The sequence below is a fragment of the Schistocerca nitens genome, chromosome 7 (assembly GCF_023898315.1).
Source record: "Schistocerca nitens isolate TAMUIC-IGC-003100 chromosome 7, iqSchNite1.1, whole genome shotgun sequence".
NCBI lineage: Eukaryota > Metazoa > Arthropoda > Insecta > Orthoptera > Acrididae > Schistocerca > Schistocerca nitens.
In genome coordinates, this window is record NC_064620.1 from 506,270,373 (window position 1) to 506,292,835 (window position 22,463).

The 22,463-nt window shown below is 36.7% G+C and overlaps 1 protein-coding gene across 4 annotated transcripts in view; it reads right to left on the reverse strand.

Moving 5' to 3' along the window:
* Nucleotides 1–1,879: 1,879 nt before the first annotated feature.
* The window catches only part of LOC126194740 (serine palmitoyltransferase 2), a 419,658-nt gene continuing 399,074 nt past the window's right edge, over nucleotides 1,880–22,463 (reverse strand). For all 4 annotated transcript variants that reach the window (XM_049933004.1, XM_049933003.1, XM_049933002.1 and 1 more), the window contains exons 11-12: nucleotides 11,181–11,310; nucleotides 1,880–6,324 (exon numbers count right to left, since the gene is read on the reverse strand). In XM_049933004.1, the coding sequence (XP_049788961.1) occupies nucleotides 6,220–6,324; nucleotides 11,181–11,310 (235 nt within the window). In that variant the 3' untranslated portion in view covers nucleotides 1,880–6,219. The remainder of the gene's footprint in view (nucleotides 6,325–11,180; nucleotides 11,311–22,463) is intronic.

Here is a 22,463-nt window from a genome sequence, read left to right on the forward strand (position 1 = left end):
TCAAAATGAATGAGAACTTTTTACTTTGCACAGTTTTTCTAGACTTCTGCTTATATGTTTTTCAGACTGTGTAATATGTCACATGATTAGATGCACACATTGTTTGTTGTCATCTGACATATACAGGGTGATGAAAAAAAAAAGTGTTCCATATTTTGAGAAGTGGTTGTGTGGACCAAAACATGCTAAAAATGGCCACTGAACATGAGCTGTAAAATGCTTGCTTTATGAGCTAGGAGCAATTTTTCATCTTCAGTAGCACGAAACACATCTCTTCCACTCCAAGCTCTCTGCTTTTATGAACAACATACAGAATGCACTAAACAAACGACACATTCACCTATTAGTCAGTTGATAGAGCACGCAGTAAACGAGTTAATGTTATTACTGTAAACTGTATTCATATCTTCGGTTAAGTGGAGTGCATTCCGTAGTTCTATTGGAACTAGTTTCTTGTTTTAATAAGTCTGTGAATTGCTTTTACAATGTATCTTTTCACTTACCTGGATAATGGAGGCATATTATTCCACACAGCAAACGGCAGATATGCTCTCTGTTATGGTCTGGCAAATGGAAGCAACCGTCAAGCCTGTGTCCGTTATGCTGTGTAATACTAGCAATCAGATTAACTGGTGCAAGATATCTCCAGTTTGTTTCAAATGACTTGTCTGGTCTGCTAGAGGAGGTATCACTTCAACAACAGCTGGAGATGTGGTTCATGTATAATGGAACACCAATCCATTTTCTCCTGAATGTACGAGAACACCTCACATTTAATAGAGGCAATAGATTGGTTGATGAGGTCTACTATCACGGCAGACCATTCCCCTCAATCCTAATCCACTGTATTTTTCATTGTGGGGACACTTGAAACCTTTGGTGTAAGCATGTCCTATTAATGATGTACTAACACCAAAAGACTGTGTCATTACTGCCTGCCAGAGCAACGTGTCCAACTGGGAGTTTTTCAGAAAGTGTGTGTCTCTGTAAGAGTTCAAACAGAAGCATGCTTTACTATGACTCACAAGTGCAGGTCGTATGTAATAGCAAACAGATTACATTAAAGGCTCTGCTGTTCCCAAGTAATAGAGTAATGTGTTCTTGTTTGTTTCCTCATCCTGCAGTCTTTTTTTTAATAGCAAAGAGCATGCAGCAGAAGACGTGTTTCACAGTAGTAAAGATGAATAAGTTCTCATCACTTTTATGGTATGAATTTCAGACCCCATGTTCCCTTGTTCTGGTCCATAGTGCCTCCTCATAAAATACAAAACAGTTTTCTTCAGTGTCTTGTATTCGGAGACTTGTCCACTTGAAAATGGTTACCTAGATGTCATTAGTGAGTAATCTTTGCTATTATTCACTTCCATTACCAACAGAAATGTTACCTTTCAAGGAAGTTTGAAGGCCTTGGAACCAACCCTGAAAGTACTAACTAAATTGTAATAGTTTAAAATTGTCTTGCCTACAACAGACCCTTCACACAATATGTTCTGCATGTACTTCAATAAAATCATCATTTAAATTTTAAACATGTATAATTTAGCACCATCTGCCATAAAGTAATTTGCAGAATGCTGGTGTACTTACAGCTGTTAAATACGACTGCTGAATTTGGAAAAGGTGTTACAAGTGCTAACAGTACACAGTGATTCAGATATGTGCTCAGGAATTTGCCTCAATATCCAAGTGAGAGAGGAATATTTGCTTGCTCACAGTTGTTGCATTTCTCTAACCAATTTCTGTAAATGTGATTTCAATTAACAAACAATTCTTTGTCAGGAACAACTAGCAAACAGTATTGCACTGCTTCTTCTGGATGTATCTAGAAGAGTGTGTTACAACATAACAAATTTCAATTTATTTTAATTCAATTTTTCTTCTTACAAAGTTGTATAACAAAGTATGCTGCTGTGATAAGTGAGAAATTTTACTTGTACACTACAGCTCCTTGGTCTATTAACTGAGATATAAATAATTCCAAGCGATAAAAAGAAGCACTTACAAAGCACATTCAAATGTTTGTATTGTTTCTTCCTGAGGCTGTACCATATTGCTGAACATCCATTTTAATACTCTGTAACAAAGTTAATTTTGCTATGTTCTGTTGCACAAGGCACAACATTACATCAGGAATCAATATCACAGTTATGTTCATGCATAGGTTTCAAAATTACAAAATGACTCTTTTCTTATTAAAAAAGGCAGACTGAATAAATACAAAAATTTTGATTTAATACTAGAAACAGAACATATTTCAAAACAGTTATTTTAATGCAAAAATTCCCAGTCTTTTTCAACTATAGAAACTCAACAGAAATAAAATCGAATAATAATCCTTTCTACCGATGGTCACAGTTCTTCTTTATATATTCTAAACTTTCTCCCTTTCTACTTTTTAACATATCCTGAAATTAACATATGGTCCCCTGATTTTTTTCTCAGATATCTTAATAATTTTTCACAGTTCTTTATAACCTCGGTTTGTACTGATAGACAAGTCTCCCCGATTACAGGAAAATACCTCTTACACAATAACATGTAATTCAATTCAATTAAACCAGTGTTTTATAGCCCAACATTAACAAAAACAGGTAGTTGAATGAAGAAGAAAGTAAAGAATATTCGAAGCCAAGAGGAGCCAAAAATATGTATGAAATTGTCAATCCAATTATTCAATCAATCATAACAAACTCATAAAACTAGATCAGTAGATTTCAATCAAAATTGAGTCAAGGAACTAAATCAGCAAAGTTTGTAAAACAATTCTTACGGCACAGTTTCTTACGTAAAGTGTGAGTTTGGCTACTGAACTGCTTTATACAATGTGATTAATCTCTCCCTTTTTATCACCCTTTCTTCCTTTTTAAAAGTTGTAGTTTTAAGTAGAGACACAAATTACAACCACAGCACATTCAAATGTTTGTATTGTTTCTTCCAACTGTTCTTAACAAACCCTTGGAACATAAATGCCACATTTCCTATTTTCTTGTAGATCAATAAGTAAATTCAGTTTCAAATTTTTTCGTCATTCAAGATTAATCTTCCATATTTTACTCTGTTTGCCAGCCATCACTCCCCTCCCCACACAATCATCCTCTCCAACCCAGTATACAGTTCATTGCACAGCAATATTAAACGCAAAATACGAACTAGTGTTCACCACAGTTTCCACACTCCAGTTCAGTTCAATTCAATTCTGTGACCATACTGCAGTGTAGGATGATTAAAATATCTACTAACACACACCCACTTACATTCCCAAAGTTTCAACACTTTCTTTCAAATGCACTCATATTTCTCTACCAAACTTAACACTGGAACACATGTTACATAAAATTTAACTTTAGTATAATACACACATCTGGCAGCAGTGAATGACTGAAAACACAGACAGTAATTGTATAAATTATATAATCAAAACTCTTAATACAAGTAGTCATTTACTGCATTTTTGGTAACAATGAACATTATTAAACTCAGTTAATTAGACTAGATACATGAGTGACAGCACTTCTGAGACTAAAAGCCCATCCTCACACAACTAACTATTTGCTATTTCAATAAAGGAATGCTTCAAAGATAAAATGAATTACTGCTTCACAAGCTGATTTCAGTAAGCAATTTTCAGGTTCTCAGAATACTGAAAGGTCACTGCACAAATACTCTTGTTATGTTGAACATGAAAATTACCAAGATTTGTGAAGGGACCCCAAGTTAGGAAAAGGAAATATGATTAGATTGAAAACATTTAAAATGCAAATGAGTAAGTAGCTACTCATTTGGAGTAATACTGTATTTCAAATGTAGCACAATATACAGCTCATGTTTCGTACCATAAAACGCATTTCCGTATCGTGGACTGAGAGACGGAACCACACTGCTTAATGGAACATGATTCTCAGTGTTATGCCACAAGAATTGCCACAGTCAGTTGTTGAGCTTTTCAGTTATATTAGAAAACCATTAGCAAAAGACACACACTTTTTAAACTACTGCTATGTGTGTATGCTCCACGAGAAAAATTTTAAAACACAGAGATCTTTGGCAGTGATGACTTGAGTGAAGTTTCATATAAAGCCTGTAGAACAATTCCTGTTACATCTGTTTAAAACCGTAATCAATACCACAATCACTGGATTATTGTGTGTGTTTCATGTAATAGCCTTAGTATTGTACTTAAAGAGCCAGCTTCAGACTGCAGTAAATGTGTTGCAAATATTTTTAAAATGGTTGGTGGTGAACTGCACTATAACAGTTCGAAAATTTCAGTGTTTTCAAGTCAACTTTTTTGAGGCACTCTTCTTCAATATATGACTTCTGATACTCCATCTTTTTCATGTTACCTGCTCAGAATGAATCTAATCAAGTTAGATGACAACACAGTAGTTGATGAATGGAAAATTTGATTTCTTTCTGTTCCTTACTTTCGACTAAGATAATATGCTGTCCCAAATGTGGACACTTATCCAATGTCCTCACAAGTGACCATTATCACAAAAATGTTACCTCTCAAATTCTGCACAATAGAGTCTCTAGTCCATACCAATGTGAGACACACACCGATGGGATCCCCTTTTGTACACACACCATCCACATAAAATGAAACATTTCCCTCCAACTTTATTATTAAAATGACTTGAACCAAATATCAATGCAGCTTTTGTGGGTCTTGTCATTTGTAGTAGGAAGACTTATCTGACCAAAAACCATACTCTTATAAAAAAGAGATTAGTTGCATTAAAAAAACTACCAGGAGACACAAAAACAAGTATATGGAAAACAGAACACTCCCAGAGATGAATACTAAGCTGATAAATCCTACCACAATGAATTCAGTCTTGCAAAACAATGATCTTCAAGAATCTATGTGGCTTAAACTTTGAATTCTTGATTAGAAACTGCTAATGAAACAGCAAAGGGAGAAACTAAGCTTTTACACATACAGATCTGCAGGGTGGTGTTCTATAACATACACTGTGTTGTGTCATGAAAAATTACATTAACTTTATTGTGCACCTCATCTAAATCTAATTTCCTCCAGTATCACTCCACAAAATTAAATGTGGACTTCTGTGGACCTATCTATCACAGACACATTCTAAATCTAGTGGCAAAAAGTTCGTTAGACCAATAACAGAAACTGGTTTACTCTGCTAATTAATGACTGTTGAAACTAACAGACAAGCACAAAATCAGCCAAGTCACCAGTTGTAATGGATGGATGCTCAACATGCACATAATTAAGAATCTACACTGAATTCTTAAGGAACATATCCAATGTCACATTTTCACTGTCATACCAATTTTCAGCTCTCTCAAATTGTAATATACGACCATTTCGATCACACAGGCACCATTCAGGAAAGTATTGTCATCCAGTATACAATTTTAAAAAAGAAAGGGCAAATCCATAAAAAGTATTCTACATAATTAAAACAAAGGAGCAACAAAACAATCTTCCAGCTAGAACTTTTACTTCCACAATAAAGAACAATTTCATACTGTAAATATATATATCTATCTTGATGAGACTCAGAACTGAACACACATTCAAAACAGGAATTACAAACATTAGAGTTGTGCATTTCTATAATACTTTAGTATAGTTTTCTAGACTTTTACAGTACAGTATTGCACTGCAATCTTTCACTCAATATTTTTTTCAGTCAATCCAAATATGCACTATATGGGTAACAGTTAAACAACATGTCATATACTTCAAAAAGGCATAAAAATTTAAAAATACATGGATAAAAAGTTCATAGAACTTATATGTATATGTACATCAATTCCAAGCTGGAAAACTTGTGGACAAATTACACTCAATAATTAAAAAAAAACTGCAAATAACACAAACAGATTCATAAAAAGAAACAAGAAATGCATGGTGCTGCAAACAGCTTATTTCATACAAAGGCAGACTCTGTATTAAATAACACAACAAAAACACACAGTTCATATAAAATGTGAAGATATAAATTACACTTTTTTTGATATGTATCATAGGTTATGACAGTAAACCAATGGAACTATCACTGAAGTGCACCAGCAGGATCAGCAAAAGCAACACCAACCACAGTATGAATAATGTGCCATGAATATGCTGAATATACGTCGCACATGTCTATCGGGAAGTTAGTTTGTGATTACTGTAAGCATAACCTGAAACACATCTGGTGGAGCAATAAATGCATATTCATAAAAACAGTTTTACTATGCTCATTCCACTGCTTCATCTCCATACTGAATGGTGCCTTTCTCGCGAGGAAGCTGTGAATATCTTAATCCCAAATTGTCAGAAATTTCTTCAATCACTTTCAGTGCCTGTAACAAAAGGAGAAAGATGTGTGTACATAATGGTACAGATAAGATGCTGCTTACATGTGGTATCTGCTCGTATGTTAGAATACTGCATAAAATGACTCAATGGAACATTCCCTCACTATCTGAATTCTAAATTACGACAGATGTGCTACAATTGTTAATGGCTTTGTTTGAATACACCAGAGCACAGCCTCTTAGAAACAAGGCTGAGCAAATGGTTATTTCAAAAATGCTTCTGTTTTAATACACAACATGGGCACTATGCCTCTTATCTACACTAATATTAATTTGTGTGTACTGAGAGGATAGCCACAATAAAAAAGCTACTAATTTTTATTTTAAAGTTATTAACTATTGTCATATTCATAACCATTTGTAAGGTGTAACATCAAAAAGAACTCCTAGGCATAGCATAAAGCTCAATAATAATAATAATAATAATAATAATAATAATAGCTATCATCTGTATGACAAACTGCTGAATAAAGGCTGCCTGTGGAGTTCTCCATGCATTATAGTCAATGTCTCTTTTCTTATTTCTTGCAACCCAACTAATAACTTCTTCGGTTCATCCACCATTCATTAATCTGGCTAAACATCCCACCCACAACCACTTCTCTTCATCACAGTTATAACTATTCTTTGTTTCATCCACCATTCACTTATCTGCTAGACATCTCACCCACATCCATTTCATTTTCATCACAGATTCCACTTCACTGTGTTCACTGACCCATCTGCTCATTTCCTATCTCTCTTAGTAATTCATCTCTCCATATCAGCTTCTGTTGTAGATTAAAATTTCACACTCATTACATTTCTGTAGCTTTGCTTCTAAGCAATATGACAAATGCCAATTGTGCAACAGAAAAAGCTTCACATTAAAAGTAATGCATGGAAATATAAATTGTATATGAAACCCAAATTGAGCAGTGTTACTACAGTCCTATTAAAATTACTTGACAGTTGACATCTGAAGCTTTCCCCTACAGTGTTGCCACATTGGCTGCCATCTACTGCTCGGCTATAGGTAACACACACATATACGATGGGTCACTTCATAAATGCTGTTAATGTGTAACACAGAGAAATGTTGGAAGTGATTGCTGTGAGGTATGTCAGAAATGTGAGCTTTCAAGTGACCAATGACTGAACTGTGGCAGACGATGTGTTTTGCAGCCCTGAATTTAAAACTGTGTCCTAAGCTAGCAACAACCTTGTGATGTGCAACTTTTATTCAATAAAACGGCAGTCAACTATCTGCAGTGGAACTAAAATCACAATCTCTTCATTCACTGCCATTGAAGCTAATGTCTACGAGCAAAGTCAAAACGGGAAAAAATCAGTTTCAGTGCAAAAAGCAAACTGTAATTTCTCCCTACTACTGGTTATCTGGAACTCTCCTCACATTAGCTACATGAGCTGCTGTGTTACTAATTACTGAGCAGTGCTCTCTGGCGCTTGGCTGGAGATTATATGTGACACAGGCAGATTCCAAGTAAGAAAGAACAATAGGAAGAAAAGTAAGAGCAAATAAAGTCACTACAATGATGAAAATGATATGACAAAAAATTAGAAAAAAATTACATTTAAGCCAATTAACTGAAAACAAATAATAATCAAATGGTTTTGATTAGATTTAGAAATAAAAAATTTTCACTCCCTTTGACAAGATTTGAACCCATAAAGTTTCACATATGAGACTGATATGCAAACCATTACACTATACCATGACACTCTGATAAGCAGTTACGACTGGTGCTCCATTCAAAATGTTGAAATTACAGCTTTCAAAAAATTTGGCTTCACGCAAAGTTGTGCAAAGCTTATGTAATGTAAGCCAATCTCTGTGATTATGATAACTGTATGCATGATGCACATTCACGTCTTGTGCGGACGGTATACAGTAGTGTTTTGTTAGTGCCATGTGTGAAACATGTACATTTCATCAGTTTGTGTGTGTGTGTGTGTGTGTGTGTGTGTGTGTGTGTGTGTGTGTGTGTGTTTCTTTGGAGTGGTTTATTATGAGTGATGACACACAAAATAGGTGTTAGGTCCATGAATCGGGATCCAAAAACATCAAGAAAGAATGCTGGAGAAGAAATTGGAAGTGAACTGAGCAATTGTTGTGGCAGTAAAGTTAAATTTTACTTTGAATCTCTGCTAAATTTAATCATAAATGTTCCAATAACAGTTCTTAAAAAAAGGATATTGGAGATGATGCTAAATTCAGATCATGAGAAAGACAATCTTTTCTTATCACCTGGCATTAGACAATTGCAAACAAATACATTCGCATTCAAATCTGCACATTTCTTCCTGTGATAAAGGAGGATTGCTTTGAGGGAAATGAGACTATTCAAGAATGATGTCAATGAAGGCACATCAAGTCAGTACGAGACAGAAAACCATAACAAATGCTACCAACAATATTTGAAATCATGTGATGTCGGACCTACAATGTGGCAGTCAACAAGTAAGAGGTACAGAAGAACACTAAAAAGAGCAGCTTGTCTGAGACACAAATGAGCAGCTACAGAAAAAAAGAAAAATGTACACAAATTGTATAGAATAAATTGTCAAGCTAAGAGAAGACCATAAGCTACAAAATATAAAATATGGAAAAAATGAAAATGATTATAGTGTGAAGAGGAGAATTTAAAGGTGGACTATGTGTACACAACAAGGAAGGAAGATTAGATTTTAACATCCAGTTGACATTGATGTCTTTACGGAGTAGGCAGTAAAACAAATAGTGCAAGCTGCACAACAACTTACTACCCCAAAGTTTTGACTTGCCACCAGTGGAGAAAAGCACTGAAGACACTTTCGAATTCAAGCACGCACAAGTATCTCTGAACATTACCAGTGGCAGCATATTTGCAGTTGTTTCCCACTGCCAACCCTCTCATTTGTCCCTTCAGTTTCTTATTTTTTATTATTCTTTCACTGCCTTCATTTCATACATTCCGTTTCTCTATAGCTTTCCTGTCTTTGGCTAGTTCTCCTCTATAACTTACTGTGCCTTTTTTTAAGCCTCTGGTGACTCACCAAGCCAACTTTTCAAATAATCAAATATGGTTTTTCTGGCATGTCACTGTTCATCCCTCCCATATTGCTGAGTCTCACTTGATCTAGGCTGGTCCTTCTCTTAATCATCATATTGCTTCCTTCGACCATTTCCTCAGCTTTGTTAGCCAAATAACCTTTGGTTCCACTTTTTGTTGGAGTTTAAATGAGAACAATCTACCTGTATTTGACAGTATAAATAATGCAAGGAACAAAACTCATTGTGTGGATGACGTAACAAGTGGTAAACAGATAAAAACAAGAGTAGAAGCAGCTTAGTGATAAATTACAAGACACAACTGCTGGCCACTGCTTATGTTCAGCAGACAAAATGTTTGGTAATGCCAACAGACATGCATAAAACTGCTTTCTGAAATATTAGTGCCATGCTCACTACAGGTGGATCCATTTAATTCCGGTGTACGAGTGATCTGCCTTTCCTTTTTAATCTTCCCTAACCTTTCCTAATAGTTCCAAAAGCTTGGCAGTACCAAACATTTTGACACTGAAGGCAAGGACTGACCAATAATTGTCTCATACTTTCTTAGTTTTATAAATGGAATTTTCCTTTCATACAATAGAAACTTAGTAACATTATCAACCTTGTTTATGTACCTCAATGCATCAACTAAACAGTGAGAGGTTACCTTCGCTTTTCCATTATTTGTATTCCATCCATGACATTTCGGTATCATATTTAACTAGCTTAGCACCTGTTGCTTTGCTCTAGTAGACTGTATTGTCTGCACAACTTTTTTTATGTTTTTCTTTAATTGAATTTTTATGTTGTTCATAAATTGCAACACCTTCTAAACTTTTCACACTAATTAAGGCCACTAGCATGGTCTTTTCCGAATGTGCTTCTGACTAAAATGCAATTCTGGTAGCTGGAATCTGAGGTATTTTTGTTAATTTTGGTTTTTGCATTTTGTAGTGATATTTCCATAGAAACTTTCATCCTCGAACACATATTTCTTTACACCCAACCAAGATGTGAAATATCAGTTTTCATAGATTTTACTTTAAATTTTTTTTAATATAACAAAGTAATTTTTTAAAAATTTTCATCCCCTATTTCAAACTCTTATGGGTTGAATTACCAAAAACAGTCAAACACGTATTTTACTTATAACCAAGAATTCAAATCCCAGTTTTCATAAATTTAACTTCAAAAATGCTTTAATAGTTTTTATAAAAAAAAGCACCCCCTATTTTACCCCATTAGTGACTGAATTTCCAAAAATGCTGAAAAAACATTTCTTTTTATTTCTGACTGAGAACCCAAATACCAATTTTCATAGTTCTACATTTCTGCCTTAATAGTGACATATTTTCAAAAATTCTTTCATCCCCTTAAGAATGAAATTTTGAACAATCCCTTCTTAAATGATGCCTACAGTAGAAGGTCCACACCCTCTCCAAATTTCAAGTTTCTACTCTTAGTGGTTTGGGGCTGGGAGATGATGAGTCAGTCAGACACGAACCTGCTTTTTTTATACATAGTAGTTAAAAATAAATTTCAGCACAATAATGTTCACTAGTTTATCATATGTAAACTACTACTAATAGAAAGTCCCGGATGGAACAACAATATGGAAAGAATAGACGGCTAATCAATGCCACCTCTATAATTATGGCGAGTCACAATCTGTTCCTCCCATATTGTTGCCATTACTATTATAATAAAAACCACACCTTCCGACATGCTGGATATGTTAAATCTATCTTCTTATATTAGAGCAGAACCAATCTTCATTAATGTCACACTATTTCATCAGAAAACTTACCGCATCTAGCTGTTCTTTGGTGTGTGCTGCAGAAAGGCAGAAACGAATGCGGCCTTCCATTAGAGGCGTGGCTGGGAATCCTACACCAACAGTTGCAATTTTCCTTGCTCTCAGAGATCGAACCACAGCTCTAAAATTTTCAACAAAACTAAGTAAATTACACAGATATACTGCAAAGCTTTGCAGATACTGTTTGAAAACTCAATGTTCACGTTATGCACTAAATATACCCAACTGTAAAACATTTGTCTAATAAAACATTCCTGTACATTTTTATAGTTTCATGGAAATTTGTGATTAGATAAAAATATGAAGTCAACAGGGCAGTATCTGGATGTGGGACACTTCCAAATTTTAAAGCTTTGACATTGTTGGCAAGGTATAGAGTAGTACAGCAGATCAAATACTTAATGACACAATACACACAAACAATTCAAATTTTCAGTTTCTATACTTATAACTAAAAGCACTATTAACTTTTATATTTTTAGTGAATGGCAATGTAGAGAGAAGAGCTTTATGGCAGCTGCACTGGTCATTAACAGAATGTGTAATGGCATGAAACATTATACGAATTAATAGGATTTACTTATTACTTAACACATCTGTTAAAAAAAGGATAAAAGCAGACATGAATCTCTACTCATATAGATCAAGATACTGCATAACGAAGTTTAAAACTCCATAGTCTCTTGGCTTTACCATACACAACATTCCGTCATTTGACCACTGGACAGAATCTCGTATTATAAGAAAATGGAATACCTACAGCCATCCTTATGCTGTTATTTATTGTGTAGCTAGCACTTTTGGCATCTAAGTGCATCGTCTTCAGGCCTTAGCTGATAGTGAAGGGGTTATCACGTTCCCTATATATATCGATGCATCAATGGCTTACAACATGTTTACACAGACTACTTGTAACAGTGATGTTGCCTCTCCAATTATCAACTGTGAACTGATAACCCCTTCAGCATCAACTAAGGCCTGAAGATTGTGCATTGACTGCTGAAACTGGTAGCTACACAATAAATAACAACATACGGATGGCTCTAAGTGTTTCATTTTCTTACAATAGTGAACAGCTGTAGTCCCCTGGACCTTCTGGCACAAGGATGGACACACATAGGCTCCCGTATGGATGACACACAGTAATAAGCATCCCTGGCATAGATATACAACCGAAAGATTTGAAAGCAAATAAACCACGAGGTCCAGATGGCATCCCGATTCAGTTTTACAAAGAGTAATCTGTGACATTGGCCCCTTACCTAGCCTGCATTTATCATGAATCTCTCACCTAACATAAAGTCCCCTGTGACTGGCAAAAAGCACAGGCAACTCCAGTAAATAACAAAGGTGCAAGAATGGATCCACAAAATTACAGACCAATATCCCTAAATTTGGTTTACTGCAGAAACTGAGACAAAATTTTTTGTTGGTGTGATGACTGGCAGTTAGCTCTTAGTGTGGAAAATGTACGTTAATGCGGACGAATACGAAGAGCAAACTTGTAATGTTCGAACATGCTACGGGAAACAAGAAGTGGCGCTAGCCATAGGTGATGATGGTCAAATCTTGGCCGAAACATCTTCCATGAAAGTTATCCATAAAAACATCATGCAGAATATTTAATACACATTAACAAGGACACTCCAATAAAACAGAAATGAAAATATCCCTACAATGCCTTTTAGATGTTTCCTGACTGCATGTTTGTCACCATGTCAGTTGTATAGTCAAATACTGCATCAGGCACACTGACACAGTGCATATTCCAACACCATCTATGCTCCACAACAACGTTACGATGTGTGACGGGGATTTCTGGTATGCTGTATGCCTTTTCTCTGTTCCATTATCAAATGGTTCAAGGGAAAAACAACTGTTGGTAAGCAAGCCCCTGTATGAGCTTCAATTTTTCCGATTTTCTTGTTGCAGTTATGTGAACAAACTCTTCTTGCATTGTACTCTCGGCATTTAAATAGTAAACACCTCCTTCACACACAATGCCTGTCTTGCTCTCTGCCACTGGAGGTTGTTGAGCATCTTCATAACACTCATGCATTTATTAAATGATCCTGTGACAAAATGTGCTGCTCTTCATTGAATCTTCCACATCTTTTCTATTAATCCAACCTGATATGGAATCCCAACTAATTAGCAAGACTCAAAAATCAGTCAAATGACTGTTTTTAAGGTACCTCTTTAGTGAATGAATTATATATCCTTAAAATTCTGCCTATGAATCCCAGCCTGGGAACTGACTTTCCTGTGACTATACGAGATCATTTCACTTTAAGGACTCTATAAGCCTACTCCAAAGTATTTTACCATTTTAATTATTTCCAATGATTTATTGCCAACAGCATACAGAAATGGATCTCATAACCTCTTTATACTTAACATGCTACATTTAGATACATGCGAAGTTAACTACCAACCCCTGCACCAATTATCAATCCTCTGCAAGTTTCCTGCATTTTACTACATTACTCTGGTGTTGCAGCCATCCTAAACACAACAGCATCATTCCCAAACAGACTCACATAGGTTATTTCTAATACATCATTTATATAAATGTACTGTAAACAATAATGGGCCGACAACACCCAACCAGAACACACCTAAAATTACATCTCTTTAAGATTGATATGAAGATTTCTATCTGCAAGGAAGTCCTGAATACTATTTTGTCTAAAACTGACATGGTGAGACCATGGCTGTGTACAATTAACCTACATTAAGTCCTGAATACTTTCAGGAATCTAGTCCAATACTCAGAAGCTCTTCTTTTCTCCACTAAATGAGACTGAAGAACTATATCAAATGTCTTCCAAATGTTGCCCACGGCACTCTGGATTTCAAGATGGAATAGAGTCAAGTCTGTAGAATTCATGTTGATATTTATAAAGGACATTTTCATTCTCCAAGAAGTTTCTAAAGCTTGAGGGTAAAACATGTTCCATAATTCTACAACAGACTGATGTCATAAATATACACCTGTACTTGACTATGGGGATTAGCTGACCTTTTTCCAATCACTTGGTACCCTTAGCAGCTCCAGCTACGCAGTAGGGAAACAAATTTTTTTTGCAAAATCTCTGTAGAAACTCACAGATATTTCATATTGTCCAGAACCACTTCTACTGGTAAGTGATTTTAGCTGATTTTCTATTCTTCCATCACTTGTTTCAATATATGCCATTCTGGCATTAATGCAGTGACTGAAAGAAAGAACTGCATTACAATCTTCTACAGTGGAACAATTTTGGAAGACCAAATTCAGTACTTTATCTCTGTCATCTTCTGTTCTGATGCCACTATTGGAACTGAACAGACCAGTTTCATCAGATAACTGATTTTATGTGTGATGAAAACTTATTAGGATTTTTGGTTAAATTTCTTACTTTTAAATTCACTGAATGCTTCTCACATTGCTCTGCTTATGCTCATCTGCCTTCGTTCATCTTTTGTTTGTCTACTAGGGTTTCACTTCACTTAAATCTGTAATGAAGTGCTTTTTCGCTTTCGTAGCAGATTTATAACACGGCTACTGAACCACAGTGGCTCTTTCCCTCTCTCATACCCTTGCTATGCACATAAAGATCTACAATGTATTGTAAAATCCTTTTTAATTTTATTCACTTGTGCTCCACACCTTTGCTTGTACACCTTTCTTTCAGCCATTCCTGCTAAGAAAAAAATAGTGTGTTTCCTTTATTACGAATCCTTTTAACACCCACAGTCAATGATGCTATCACAGGCTTACGATCAGTGATTCCCTCTTCATCATTAACTGGTTTAAAAAATTAGGTTTGTTAATTGTTACGAGTTTTAAGATGTTGCCCTCACAAGTTAGTTCTCCAACTAACTGTTCAAATTTATTTTTCATTTTTATTTTATTTATTTTTTGGAAAAAAAATCACAGATGGATACCCCTCTTCGGCAACATTCTTAATTACATGGTTGTTCTGTTCTATTTCTGGCAATCTGAAGTTTCTTCCTATTACAATAGCTCGAGCAGGAGACTAGTTCACTACATTCTCCAAGTTTCTTCTGGAGTGCTCTGCCACTATGGCTCTTCAAGCAGGAAGACTATAAAAGGATGTGATTACTATGTTTGAACTATCTGTGATGCTTGCCCTCACCCAGATCATTTCAAATTCACAGCCTGTAATACAATTACTAGACACTACAGAGTTCTTCATTGCAATAAATACGCCATCACCATTAGTATCTGGCTTCTCCTGATATGAATCTAAATTTAGAATTTCACAGGTAATCACATTTGTCATAATTGCTTATGGGGATTATTACCCCTATTAATTCTGGTACCTGACTGTGGATGCTTCAGCAGATTACTAGTATTACAGTAACATATTCTTGTTTTCATCTACAAGGACAAACTTTCTCTTTTGTGAGTAACATGGCTCATCTTTCTATAATTACAGCATGTAACTCATCATTCACCCTATGGAAAGATACCTCTGGGGATCACTACACCTCTTGAGCTATAGCAGAAGTCAAGACATCTGCCTCTAAGATCTTGGTAACATAATCTGAACCTCTGATTCATATCTTCCTCTTTGCTCCACAACAGGATCATCATAGATTGTGTGTACGATGGTACAAACAGTGGCTCATGATTCCACCTGCATTTGAGGCTAACTGTCTCCACCAATTCACATTTAGAATGGAAAATGGACTTAAAACCAGGCAGCACATGTAATTTGTGCTAACGAGAGCTACCAAAACCACCTCCAAACGTTTGACGGACCTCCTATCCAACATACTTGGGTGCACCTGGCTTTCTTTCCCAACATGCCTGCTGTTTCCCTGAGAGGTCTTCATTAGTAGCATAACATTGGAGCCCCCAGTCACAGACATACCTACCCTCAGTGCTTGTCAAGTCTCGGCATGAAAATAAGCCATTCACCCATCAGAAGAGGCAATTTGTGCACCAACTAGTACAGGGTGTACATGCAGACAAGGAAAAAAAAATTCCAGGATTTCCCGATTAAAAATATGCTTCTTCCCTGTTAACTGACAGTATATTTTCTCTCAGACCTGTATAACGTATCAATCCTTTGAATGGTTATGGTTTTATACACGGGTATTGAATTTCCTGGCACTTTAGAAAATGAAACTCTGGGAAAAAAACACGTTTTGGAAAGATCTTTAATTTATAGCAACATGTATGCTGCATATTTTCATACTGCTAAAGTATAAATTCGAATTCCACCAAACACCACATATTACTTTCCGAAGCATTGAAATCGAGATTGCGATGCACTTTTGTAAGCAGTCATAGCTCATGTCAGGTAATCTAGCCAGCCGATGACAGGATATTCAGAGCTTAGGACACATGATGTAGTCAGCCAATGGCAACATCACTGTTTAATAGCGCGAACACACAAACAGGAAAAGTTAATGGTTTAAATTAATACACACAGAGTTGCTACAAAAGGTTTCACATATAACATTGGTCTCTAAGGTTAATACGCTGCAAAAGAACCTAAGCTTTCACATACAATGTTGGTCTTTTATGCGTGTATTACACTTTAAGATATATCACACAAATGTGCCAGTAAAATTTTTAATAATGACGTCAATGTCTGATCTTCTGGGCTCAAATTCATCTAAATGGCTCGTCATCAACGAGTTGATTTTTAAATCAACGCTCTGTGATATAAGAAATTCATCATACATTATCGCACATAGTTCAACTTGCATAAAAGGAAATTTACTCTGAAAGAAACGCTTTTCAAACCATTATTCGCAATATTTTCTTGTGACCCGTCAGAAATAGGTTTGTTTCAGCAGTTGCCAGAGAGCGCCAGATAACAGGCGCCACTGCTCTTGTGCAGCTACGATGACATAGGAGGCCCGTATGTCTGTAAGTGTAAAAAGTTAAAAGATCTTACATTATGTCATAAAAGAAACAAGACATCAGAGGATACTCCAAGAGCATTCGAATTTTGTGACCCATACTAAAATGTGCACATTTAAAGCGCACATTCATGTAACCAGATTCCCAGTGAAGCAGGCCTAGACCTGATATTAAGCTTTTCAAAGTGGTATTTGGGATGTAAATTTTCTTGGAGTACCAGTACTGTGTTATCTCTTGTTTGGTTCTTTATTATAGCATAATGCCATACGTACTAGAAGATGAAAACGTGCACATGAAATGCATCAAACAGTTGAAAATAACCAATAGTGTGGAATTAAACACTTCGTTTCAAATATATTGATTGCCTCAGTGGAAAAGATTAATAAAAGATCATTTCTTTAGCAAACTGACAAACATAACTTCAGTGTTCTGCAAGGCAATTAATGCTTGACAGTCAGAAAAATTGAAATAAAATAAAATCTGAAACTAATAACATATTTTAGCCTTCCATAATTTAGTGAATGTATTGTAATTCACTTGATAGCTCCCGGCCACAGAAATCCGTTTTGTTTTCATTTGATGTGAGAGCAGTAAACTAAGAGGAAATAGCAAAATCACTAAATGTAAGCATGGTCACATGGAGACTACCCACTTCCCCACTATAACTCAAGACTGCTCTGCATATCAGCCCTGGATCAATGATATTTCCGAATGGGGCAATACTAGATTGGCCCCCAGCCCCACCCTCGAGCATTTGAGATAGGACATCAAAGATTTTAAAAAATGTTCATTCTGTAGTGCACATCTTTCTGAAGGGTCTGATGCATAAAACATATGTACTCTAAGGAATGTAAGACATGTTATTTGGTCTTAAGTGTGCCAAAGGGCAGTGCCACGCATCTTCATACAGCATTCTTCTATCGAACATTGCTGTATTTCGCTCTGTGGAATTGAAACTTGTATATTTTGTAATGGATGCCATTAAACCATTTTCAGGACAGTGGAAATTAAAATGTCCTGTGGTGCCTCTCCTGCTTACAGTCAGCAGGTTTGACATCCTGTCCCTCTTTTTCTTAAAAAAAGGAACTCTTCAGAAAATTTTCGCTCTTTATTCCCTATTAGCTAACAACTTGGCACTTTGTATGACATAAAATGAAATATAGGATACATAAAACCAGTAAAGACAAGAGACATACCAGATAGTACACATTTCTTCAATCGTTAGCTCCTAGATTTTTTTTTCCCCGTCTAATCTTGCTACAGCTTTATATAGTGTGCTTTCCTTTCTCCGAAAGAATCTATTACTTCATCAAAGTTCGTCAAACTTTTGCTACATGAAAAATCGAAATGTCGTTGTCTAATACTGAAAAAGCTGTTACTACAAATAGGTCCCAAGACTGGTATGATTTCTCAATCTGATTACGTCTATTTTGTCACTGTCTGCTAGATAAGACTTAATTGGCCTTTCTAATACTGCAGCAATTATAAAACACACCAAATAAATGAGACTGTTTAGGCACAAGTAGTTATTTTTATAACACGACAGAATATAATTCACGAAGTACCAATATCAAATGCCTATTAGGCCCACTACAAGCAAAACGCTTTACGTTAGGAAATGGTTTCACACTTCATTCATACGCTCCAGTTTCTCAAGCATGAGAGTGAAAAGTAGTAGTATGAAATTTTTATACAAATTTGGAATCGTCATATTCTTCCATAATTTGTGTGACATACCCATTTTTTCTCCTTCCTCATTCTAACAAACAGTCCTGTCATCACTAATTCTGTAACTATCCCTGCAAATGTCAAAGCTTATTTGTCGATTAACTTCACTAACTCTGCCAGAATAACCGGTTAAGTTAACCCGCGATTTTTCTCGGCTAGGTGTTGTTACATGTTTGTACAACACGTTTTCCGCGCTACTTCCAGAATATAACTTCAAGCGGCTGCTAGCGGGCGACCGTATAACTGGCCCTTACTAGTATAGCAATATGGCCAAAAATTTTCTGGCAAAATTTCATTTTCTTGGATACACCGTGAAGATAATATGTAATCTGTCTACCTGTTATTCCTGATAGTCTTTTATTTCCACTCTGGTAGTCAGAATCTACGTATTTCACTTGTAATTACAACAATGCTAATCATTCACGAAACCAGTCAACCACATAATGAGACAGCGGTTGGTAATTCATCCGTTCAGCTTTACTCCACTCAGCTCGTACAGCTCCTTTTGTCTGCAGGGAACTTTGTTTCTAAATCGATGAGGATTCCCTTGACAGAGACATCACGTACACTATGCATCCATTCACAAATCAAGGCTAATCATTCACGAAACCAGTCAACCACATAATGAGACAGCGGTTGGTAATTCATCCGTTCAGCTTTACTCCACTCAGCTCGTACAGCTCCTTTTGTCTGCAGGGAACTTTGTTTCTAAATCGACGAGGATTCCCTTGACAGAGACATCAAGTACACTATGCATCCATTCACAAATCAACTTACGATTCATTCAGAAATCAACTTAGAACGTGTTCAAAAATCGACAGGAATGTGTTTCAATGTAATATGAATAATCGATAGATCAATGTGCGCTGGGTGCTAGGCGCTTTGCGAAACAAGGTTTTTTTTTTTTTTTTTTCCCCTCAAGAAAATGAATTTGCACCTCTCACCCTCCTAGATCCAGGCCAACTGCGCATGTCTGAGTCTGGCAGCTTGGGCGCGCGCCTGTAAATTTTTTCCCAGTAGCATCTAGCTGCTTGCTGCGACTGCTTACACATCCAACAGCCACATTTCTGCAGCCAGAAGAGTGAGAAGGTATTACTCAACTGTGCATGTGCATGATCCCACTCATGCTAAAACAAATCTAATGCGAACAATTGTGACCTCACACTCATCGGAAGCAATTTGTTGTTACGAAGCACTCCGTAGTCTTCCTAAAGCCTTCGGCACATTTTGCTGTTGGCAGATGCTTGTATGCGCACTGTGTTTTGTTGTTGTATATGACGTATTTCCTTTGCAATTTAAGTTTTATTTTCATTTTTTCTCTCATTCATGTTTTACTGTGCAGTATTATTCTGCAGAGGCGACATACAGAAATATCCTTTGTTAGAATATCAGTCCTTACAAGTCAAAATTACAAAAACTTTACTGAAAACAAAAACAATGAAAAATTCCCAGAAATCGAAAAAAGTCCCGGGTTTTTCCTGGTTTTCTCCCAGATGAAAAAAATTCGTTGGTTTTCCCCGGATCTCCCAGTTGTCCCAGGTCATATATACCCTGCAGTACCTGTTACTTGGGCATAAGGAGGCAACTGTCTGGTTAGCTCCCACATTCACAGTTTGTTCACATAAATGCAAACCCACCATTCTCTGCCACACAACCTTGAGCAGGGATGAAAAGGGACTGCTGTTACACAGTGACCTTAGGGTTTCCGCAGATTCCAGCAGCACCAAAGGTGTCACTGGTTTTACCACAGCATCTTAAACTATTGTGAACACAATCATGCCACAGGGCAAAACAAATCGTGAAAGACCTTTTTCACTAGTAGCCTGACTCCCTTCCCATCAATAGTGCCTTCAAACTCTAAGAGATGAGAACTGACTTTGCAACGCACATTTGCCTCTTTCCATTCCCTTGGTCAAAATGAATGGTAGTTTCTTGCCCTTCCCCTCCCCCCCACCTCTCTCTCTCTCTCATTATTTGCAATTTGGGCATTCACTTCAGGAAGGGGGGAGGGGGGGGGGGCGGCGGCGGCAAGAGGGGCACTAGCCCCTCCTGGAATTTGGGGTATAGATTTTTCATAAATTTCTAGGAATGATTGTCTGTGATTATACTACACCATAGACATAGTACTGCCAAGTGTGACAGGAAATGTGGCTTTAGCAATGACTGTATAACTTGGGCTTGTTTGATTGCTGGGGGTATCAAGGTGAATTACACCCTTACCTATGCACGTTGGTAGTTTCTGTGCAGTACTGCAATTACGGTGAATGTGAAGATTTACCGAACATTGCCAAGAAGTCCCCAATATATTCTTTCCCCATATGGTGCTGCAGAAAGGGGCTATTCCTATGCTCTGCAAACCACCGTGATGTGCATGCCAGAGGGTAAGTCCCTTTGTACCAGTTATTAGGGTTTCTTCTGGTTACAATTACGAATGGAGTGTGGTAAGAATAATAAACCGAAGTCTACCACCTACTTTATCCACGACTGAACCTCTGTCATCATTCCACCTCATATACCCACAAAGTGTTATGCCCAGGTATTTGTACAAGTTGACAGATTCAAATATGGTTGATTTTAGGGAGGGGACCAAACAGCAACGTTATTGGTCTCATCGGATTAGGGAAGGACGAGGAATGAAGTCGGCCATGCCCTTTCATAGGAACCATCCCAGAAATTCCTGAAGCAATTTAGGGAAATCGAGCAGACTCCAACAGTGACTCATTGATATTATAGTCATAGGATACTACATTTTTAATCTTTTGAAGTGCAAAATTTTACATTTCTGAACATTTAAAGCAAGTTGCTAATCTTTGCACCACTTTGAAATCTTGTAAATCTCTGACTGAATATTTATGCAACTCCTTTCACATAGTACTTCACCATAGGTAAATGCATCATCTCCAAAAAGGGTGACTTAACTATTAATCTCGTCTGCAAGGTCATTAATAAACAACACAAACAGCAAGGATATAAACACACTTCCCTGGAGCACATCTGTAGTTAGTTCCACATCTGATGATGACTCTCCACCCAAGATAACATGTTGTATCCTACCTACCAAAAAGTCCTCAATCTAGTCACAAATTTCACTTCATACCCCATATGAAAGCACTTTTGACAATAAATGTAGGTGTGGTATTGAGTCAAATGTTTTTCGGAAATCAAGAAATACAGCATCTACCTGAATGCCTTCGTCCAAAGCCTTCAGTATGTCACGTGAGGAAAGTGACGAAAACGTGAGTTGACTTTCACAAGACTGATGTTTTCGAAACCCATTCTGTTCAAGATACCTCACTATGTTGGAGCTCAGTATAGGAGCTCAGAATATGTTCTAAGATTCCACAACAAATCAATGTGAAGGATACTGGACAATAGTTTTGTGGCACTTCTACTACCCATCTATAAGATGATGTAACCTGTGCCTTTTTCCAAGAACTGGGCACAGTTTTTTGTTTGAGGGATCTGTGACAGATTATGGTTAGAAGAGGGGCTAACTCAGCTGCAAATTCGGTACAGAATATGTCAGGGATTCCATCAGGCCCTGGAGCTTCATTCAACTTCAACAATGTCAGCTGTTTCTCAACATCAATGACACTAATACTTATTTCATTACTCTTTTCAGTGGTACGAGGATTAAATGGGGCAGTCCTCCAGGGTTTCCT